Source organism: Cicer arietinum, chromosome 4, assembly GCF_000331145.2.
Source record: "Cicer arietinum cultivar CDC Frontier isolate Library 1 chromosome 4, Cicar.CDCFrontier_v2.0, whole genome shotgun sequence".
NCBI classification, from domain to species: domain Eukaryota; kingdom Viridiplantae; phylum Streptophyta; class Magnoliopsida; order Fabales; family Fabaceae; genus Cicer; species Cicer arietinum.
Window position 1 is genome coordinate 53,118,420 of NC_021163.2, and position 8,601 is coordinate 53,127,020.

The window sequence follows — 8,601 nt, forward strand, 5'->3', positions numbered from 1 at the left end:
CAGGAGCAGCAACAGAGAAACAGGGCAGGAGCAGCAACAGAGAAACAGGGCAGGAGCAGCAACACAAAAACAGAGCAGGAGCAGCAACGCAGAAACAGAGCAGCAACACAAAAACAGAGCAGGAGCAGCAACGCAGAAACAGAGCATCAACAGAGAGACATGCTCACAACGAGAGGCAGACGAAATCACGATGACAATCGACCAAGCAGCAGCAACGAGTAACACGCTCAAGCAAGGACAACCCAAAAACGAATCAAGAATCACGATCTCAGCCGCAGCAGCGAGTAACGCACGAAACCAATAGTCGGACAAGGATCTATGAACAACGACGATGAGGATACGCTAGAGGGACTCGGAGACAAACAAGAACCAAGAGCAGCAAAGACGAGTGCGAGATTTCGAGAGCGACTTAGTGGTGTGTCGCTGAATAAACCCCACGATAAACTAGAATCTCACAGGTTTGATCGAACCTGCTGATACCATGTCAGAAAATAGGGTTTGATGCCCTTTTTGCCTTGATATTTCTCGGTATAAATAATCGTTACAACATTTATATCTAATAATTACAAATTAAGAGGATCAAATCAAATCCTGATTTGTCTAACTAATTTTAGAAAAACTGATAAATATAATTATACATTATTATTTATTTCCTGATTCACAATACCAAGTGTTGAAACACATTAAGCACCAATATAACTTCATTAACCACGAATTTGGACTTGGTTAACCATTATTTTCAGGTGTCCAACTACTTGTACAATTAAACACCTGAAAATTATGATTAATCGCGTCAAAATTCATGGTCGATGAAGTTCCATTAGTGGTTAATGAGTTTTGACCTATTGATATTTATGTGGACAATGAATTTCAATTAACTAGAAAAGCATATATTGCACACACAAAAAATACAAAAGCAGGATTGTATTACCTCAACAAAGGAACATTGAGATACATGAAAAAAGTTTAGTTAACTTAACCAACATCTTACCTAAGATTTATTAGGTAACAAACTACTTGCCAGGTCCTCGTCGATTGACACAGGAAGTGGAGGCATTTGGCTCATTATACCAGGCATTTCTCTCATGCTGCACAAACTTAATTGGTGAATTTGACGATATTAAAAGTAGATTTTGATGATTTAAAATTAAACATATTGAAAATGTTCACATACTCATCAAGAATGGTACTAATGTTATGCCTTGTCTGACTGAGGAGGTCGATGTTATCCTGCAACTATTTATGAAAGAAAATGATCATTATCACAAGCTTAGAGGCCAAAATATTAATTCATATAGTGAATAATATCATAGGACATGACAATACAAAGTTTACAAAGAAAGGAGTTACATAATAATATAGGGAAAAGAAGGAAAAAAATGTATAAGAAAGCAAGTAAAAATCTATACCTACAAATTGTTAATTAAATCAAATTATCAATAACTATGAAGCCTTTAATGTCTATCCCCTTCTAAGTTATAACAGTCCAAAGCTTATCGTATTGCTATTTCTAAAATGATGTTTTGACATACATATTTAACAATAAAGCTCAACAAAAACTCGGATGGTTAACGAAATTCAAATATGTAGTTAATTCCATTTAGCAGATGGATAATTCCATTTACTATAAATATTATATACTTTTTTATTTATTATTGTTTATATATCATATTAAAAATAAATATTTATTTTTTCATTACTAGTCTGACCCCAGTCAAACCTTTGAACATTGAACAGTTGAGCAAACTAGTTCAATGTCCGATCCGGTTATAATTACCTTGATAATTACCCACAATTTTAAACGTTATTAAGCATGATTTTCACATATTCAAATATACATGGTATCAATTGCTGCAGCACGATACAATGCTTTTATATAGGAAGTGAGCCTTCATATGCTCATGGGAACTCTCCCATAACAAACCTCCGCATATTCTGTTATTACAGTTACTAACTATCCTATTGAATATATAAATAATACTATATTGATACGTGTAAATATGCAGCCATTACTCTAGTATTCTTCTTTATCCAACAATTTTTTCCTATATCGATTAATTGTCAACAAAAAAACAGCTCAATAGGTGTGCATTGTTGCATATAAATTTAAATTTTTTTTACCATGAAATCACAAGTCATTAATGAATAGGTAGATTTTTTAATATTATTTTGAAGGCATTTAAATCATCAGTTGCACCAGTATTTATATGATCTTACAAACAAAGACAAATAAAATCAAGGTTGAGAAATCACCTTGAAAGAAGATAAATTGGAATTTATTTGACTAAAAGCTTGAGCATTTCGCTCCAAGAGTTGCTTCACTTGACCACAAATTCCTGAGAGTAAAAACATGGGGGGAAAATAAGGACACAAGTGCAGTGACACAAAGATACATCAAGAACTAGGTAGGGGCATGAAGTTTTAGAGTATATATGAAGTGACATGAAAATGGTAGTTAGACTACTCTGATTTATACCCTAGCTCACCCAAAAGACCTGCAACCGATCAATAATACTTCTTCAGGGATGAAATATAAACAAAAATGATAACTGAAAAGCTGATGTATATGGGCTTAATTTAAAACCAAACGCATCAACTTTTTAGTAACTGTTTTTGCTTATATTTCATTTCAGAGTTGCAAGTTTTATTCACAATTATTGTATTGATTGATGTATTTGCATTTCATAAAACTTAGTGTCATAAAATTCTTGTATAATGTATATCATAAAGTTAGGCAGAAATTTAAAATAACTTCTATCAACCACATCAAATAATTTTTTTGGAGAAAATACACACTTTCATCTTAGTCAGAAGTCTGCATAATTTTGAAAAGCTATGTATCCAATGTGATTACACATACTTTGGAAGGTCTTAGATCTTGAGTTAGACCTAGACAATCCAGAGCATATGGTATGCTAAACAGACAGGAATAACTCAGCAGTTAAAACAACGAAACTTAGTAGCCAAGCAATGGGATGAACATTTTCAGCAGTACTCCTTCTGGCCTTATTTATAAGCAAGACTTTCTCATTTCACACATATTATTAATAAATTAATTATAATTACTAAAATATCATTTATTATAATAATTATAATTATTACATTAAATTCTTATCTTAGAAAATAGGACTTTTGCTTATAAATAAAGCCGGAGGGAGTATGTAATAAGATCCTAGCCTCCTAATATTTCAGTATTTTGCGCCTTCATTTTCATGCTTTCAGCAAGCATCAAATATTAACTTTAATTAAAAAAAAGATCACAAAATGCACCAAACATCTTCCACTTGAATATATGTCAATAGAAAATCATGAAAACTTAATTTATACTACTAGAAACTAGAGAAATTAATATACTAACCATCATCATACACTATCCGTTGATTTCTGTCCATATGTTGCGATATGCAAGAATATGTAGCGACAGTTGGGGTTACAACTGGCTGCAAATACTTCTTTGGTGACGACTCCACTGGCTTATCCTGAAAAAAGCACAACTTTAGAATACAGTTTTCAAAATCAATACTAGATTCTAATGACATTAATTGATTCAATATTATCAAAAGAAGAGACCTGTTCATGGTTTGAAACACGAGCATATTTCGTTATTAAGATGACCTTTTATACAATCAACAAAATACATAGACCTAAGAAGCATTTGGTGTAAGAAAAAAATTATAGATTATTTAGCATTGAAGAAAGTAATGGAATAATATTTTCACATTTTAATACTACAGCTTTAGGCTGCTTATATAGGAAAATGAAATTATAATAGTAATAATGACATAATCATAAAAATAAAGAGAATAACATAAAATCAAATCTGATTTCTCTTGATTCTTCAACAAGCATTGAACTTTTTTTACTTTATAGCTTTTGATGTATGGCATCTAAATTAATATTTACTTATCATTTTATTACGAGATTTGTTCAATGTACTATCTGTAAAATATACACAAGTACATCATCAAACTTAAATATAAAATGGTAACATATATTCGAGATTCAGTGACCTAGTCAAAACATCAAGTACGACTTGAATGAAATTACTCATATTGATCGAGAAACATAACATAAACCAGCTTCCTAAATTTCATATACCTTCCTATTGTTGACCTTCTTTACGATGTGGTCATCTGGTTTCCTTCGCTTTCTCTGCAAAATGATTTAAACATCTTTTAAGTTTCTATATGCATATGTTGAGGTGCTATTAACATAAATATCCAAGTTTTATACTTAATGTATTTATTGGTAACTTAAACATTTTTTCTAGATAAAGGTTTACGCAGAACATAATATTTTTCACTTTTGAATAAAAGATGTGAGGTAAGTTAACTTGTTCTATTTAATTAAAAAATATCAAATTGATCTTGAGATATAAACAACTTACGCTCACAACGAGGATTTTTTAATAAAATAATAGGTGCTCATGCAGTGCATATGTACTACACTACTACTCATCAGCAATGTTTAAATATGAAGATTGAAGACATTGTTAAGAGAACAATAGCTTACAGTCATCCACCTACACCTCAAAGCAACATCACGAACAGTTTTATCACGCAACGAAGCAGCGATTTTGACATACCTCATGATACTCGGCTCATCAGCATATCTAGCCATGAAAGAGGCGAAAAAGAGAAAGAAAACAAGGGTTATGCAATAGAAACTACAAAAAGAGGAATACCATATCAGCCGCATAAGAATATAAACAACTATGTGACGAAAAGCTTAGCATATATAATCTGACAATCTGAACCAAGCAATTCCAGATGAATAGAAAAGCGTAAGACCAACCAAAGGTCAAAGTGTTGTCAATAGCATGCAATAGTGGAGTTATAGCAGTGCAGCGGAGTGAAGCGACCCCTGGCTGGCCGCTACAGAATATGCAGTAATAGCCGTTTAGTGTAGTAGCCCTATTTTTCAGCCTCACACTAGTCAATCACACCTAGTTGTTGAGTTTTTATATCTATGCATAATTTATATATACTATATGAAAATTTCAAAATAGCGGTCATCCCGCTACCCGCTATCTCGCTATGGCGCTTTTTGGAGTCGGTTGCTACACTCTCCTATCCATGATTTATAACACATTGTTAAAAAAAGAATCGAAAATAAAAGAAGGGTTTGCAACATTTGATATTGGAATTAAGAAAGTAATGTCATTATGATCTCTCTTCATCCATATAGCCAAATCCCAATTTTATCTAGTGGAAAAAAGCTTTGGCTGTTGTTGTTGTTGTTAAGTGACAACAAAAATAAGTGAAATGCATGATCAAGTTAATGTCAAATTGTTATGCAGCAGCAATGTGATAAAAGCTGCAAAAACTACTATTGTCAAATAGCAGCTATAGCAGTGCTAGTTTTGCGATACCCAATTTAGTACAAATTGTTGTCAAATAGCAACTATAGGAGCGCTGTAGCATTTTAGCGCAACATAATTTGAACCAACCACTACTTTTCGTGGTCCGTGATCCATGATCGACAACACTGGCCAAAACCAAAACAACAACCAAAGATAAACTACTTACTTGACAAGTCCTTCTTCCAATTTGTACTGTTCATCAACAGACCATTCAGCAGCCAGACCGGCATCATGCTTCAATCCCGCGACAGAATCAACAAGAGAAGATCCGGAAGCACTGCCAAGTTGACTCATAACAGTAGAATTTGAATTGCCGTTAATAATGCTTGAATTACCAGAATACATCATCCCAGAAGTATCATTATTCAACCCAAAATAATTACTCATTGGAACCATCTCAGGTAAGCTAGTAATAGAACCACCAGATTGAAATGAAATTGCATGCCAATTCAAAGTAGAATTCATATTATCACCATAGTGAAAACCACTGTTTGATTCTGCAGCCATCACTTTTCACTATTATTTATTTATTTAAAATAATAATCTTCCACTAAATCAGCACCAAAACTGTGACTTTACTTCACCACTGAAGAAGAAACAAACATTTTTCCATCAACAAAGTCTTACACCAATTCACTGAATTTTAGCATCAATCCAATACCAAAACCATTCAAATTCCTTGAAGAGAAAGAAAACCCAGATGGAATTAGATCCTAAATACAAAAAAGAAGAAACTTTATCACAATTCCTAAACCAAAACACAAACAAAAAATGGAATCTTTCTAAGTTCAATTACAATACACAAACCCTCAGTAACATAACAGATTCAGCTAAAAATACAAAACCCCATGATAAAAAACAAATTAAAAATCCAAAATTTATCTCAAAATTGATGAGAACAAGTTGCAAGAAAACTCCTAAAGCTCAAACAAAAAAACCCAAATCAAATTTTCACCTAGAGAGAGAGAGAAAAGAGAACCCTTTTGTTATTTTGGCAACAAAGTTATAAAATTTGGTTTGTTACCTTTCTTTTGTGAGTGTTGAATGTTGTTGTTGTTGTGGATGCAGTGGCAGTGCCACTACCCATTTGGAATTTGCTACTTTATTTTTTGTGTGTTAAGATGCAAAAGAAAAGAAAATTGCTTTTTCTCTCTCTTCGAATGTAGAGAGAGAAGAAAGAGATGGATTTGAGTTACAACCAATAGGGATGAAGAAAAAAGGAAACAAAAAAGGTGTTGAGAGTGTTTTGTATTTTGAGAAAAAGATAGCCATATAATGGTTGAAAATTGAATGAATGGTTGTTGTGGATCTTGGAATTTAGTAACAGTGTGAGTGCGAACAATAATAATAACCATTTTCATTTTTCTTTTTTGTTTATGTGCTAATCATTGTGGCCACCCTCTAACTTAGTTCGTTGGCATTATAATATATACTTTATTCATCAAATAGTAGTTTTAATCCTTTTGTTTTAACTAGAGATGGACACGTGCGATACACGGGTTACTTTGAACAACATAACATATTAGTATGTAAAAATTTAACCATGTAATTTATATCATACTTTGTTTCATACTCAATGTCAGTTAGAAGTAGAATTGTCAATTTTTCAATCTCCTTTTTATTGACATCAGTCCACATGTCAAAGGATGAGGGGATTAAAAAATCTTACGACAAAGTAAGCTATTAAAACAAAGTCTTAATGCAAAAATTCTACAAATTTCATGGGTTTTAAGGGTTGAGGAATGTAATGTGCACCCTCCTATTTTACTTCTCACCTCTCCAAATTTTTTTATTGATCAATTTACTCTTTTTTATTTTATATAAAATTCCTTAAAAAATTTACCACACTCTTTTCTCACTCCCACTTTTGAAAGTTATCCCAAAAAATTTTACTATTCGAAAGTTTCAAACTTTCGAAATAATCTGAAGTGAGTTTTAATGAATATTTTTAGAACTTTTGTTAAAAACCAAACCTTCAAAATGAAAATGTACCCAAAAAAAAAATAACTTTCGAAACTTTGGTTGAAGATGAAAGTTTCGAAGTTATAGTTTTCAAAAACATTCGAAAGTTTCGTTAAATCCGAAACTTCTGAAACACAAACATTCAGAACTTTTGTTGAAGATGAAACTTTTGAAGTTATATTTTCAAGAAACATTCGAAACTTCCGAAACACAAAAATTCAGAACTTTTCATGAAGACGAAAGTTCCGAAACGTAAGTTTCCAGAACTTTCGAAGGTTTGGATCAATATGAAAGTTCTGAAGTGAGACAGTTTCGAAAGTTTCAAGAATTTTGAAACTTTCGAAATTTTCAATTTTTTTAAATTTATTATTATTTATATTTATTACTATTTTTGAAATTAGGTATGAGTAGAGTTGAGGTTCCTGTCTCAAGAAAGAGAATAGATTCTACAGACAAATTCATCACCGATCAGTTATTAATATTACTGATAATCCATCACCGATAAAATTTTTATTATAACTATATATTTGATGTTTTAGTTGAAACATATTTTGTAGGTATTTCCTTCTCGAGAAGTTGTGTTTGAATGGGCAAAAACCATTGGAAGGCAAAATAGAATTTTAACTGTTACCATTCGATCAGATAAAACAACCGGAAATAGGGGAAAAAAAAGACAAATTGATTTTGGGATGCGAAAGAGGTGGAAGATATAAATCAAAATCAAAATCAACAGTAACTTGTTCTCATACGGAAAATGGTTCGTTTACTCTCAGATGTATACCGTTAAGTGTCGGTGAAGGATGGAAAATTAGTGTTCGTTGTGGAAGACACAATCATGATCTACTTGATACTGTAACTAATCATTCTTATTTGGGGCGTTTAAATGAAGAAGAGAGGAAATTTGTCAATGACGTGAAAAAGTATAAACTTGCACCCGGATTCATTCTAAATGCTTTGAAAGAGAAAAATAAAGCTAATATGACAATTCCAAGTCAAATATATAAAGCAAGGAGTACTTATCGATCATCATTGAGAGGTTCGTACACAGAAATGCAACATCTGTTGAAGTTAATACAACAAGAAAATTATGTGTATTGGACAAGAAGACGAGAGAACTCTGATGTTTTGAGAGATATATTTTGGACGCATACTGATTGTATAAAGTTGTTAAACACGTTTCATTTTGTTTTGATATGTGATAGCACATACAAAACAAATAGATATCGGTTACCACTACTTGAAATTGTCGGTGTCACATCTACTAGTTTGACATTTTC

General features: G+C 32.1%; 1 protein-coding gene across 8 annotated transcripts in view; it reads right to left on the reverse strand.

The window, feature by feature from the left end:
* Positions 1-6,606, reverse strand: part of LOC101490247 (uncharacterized) — a 12,014-nt gene extending 5,408 nt beyond the window's left edge. The window contains exons 1-8 of one of the 8 annotated variants that reach the window (XM_073367535.1): positions 6,387-6,606; positions 5,528-5,948; positions 4,513-4,617; positions 4,099-4,152; positions 3,359-3,479; positions 2,254-2,336; positions 1,175-1,236; positions 992-1,097 (exon numbers count right to left, since the gene is read on the reverse strand). In XM_073367535.1, coding sequence (XP_073223636.1) covers positions 992-1,097; positions 1,175-1,236; positions 2,254-2,336; positions 3,359-3,479; positions 4,099-4,152; positions 4,513-4,617; positions 5,528-5,869 — 873 coding nt within the window. In that variant the 5' untranslated portion in view covers positions 5,870-5,948; positions 6,387-6,606. Of the gene's footprint in view, positions 1-991; positions 1,098-1,174; positions 1,237-2,253; positions 2,337-3,358; positions 3,480-4,098; positions 4,153-4,512; positions 4,618-5,527; positions 6,076-6,317; positions 6,363-6,386 lie in introns of those variants that run through there. The other 7 variants (XM_073367534.1, XM_073367533.1, XM_073367536.1 and 4 more) reach the window with 7 other exon arrangements.
* Positions 6,607-8,601: the final 1,995 nt, after the last annotated feature.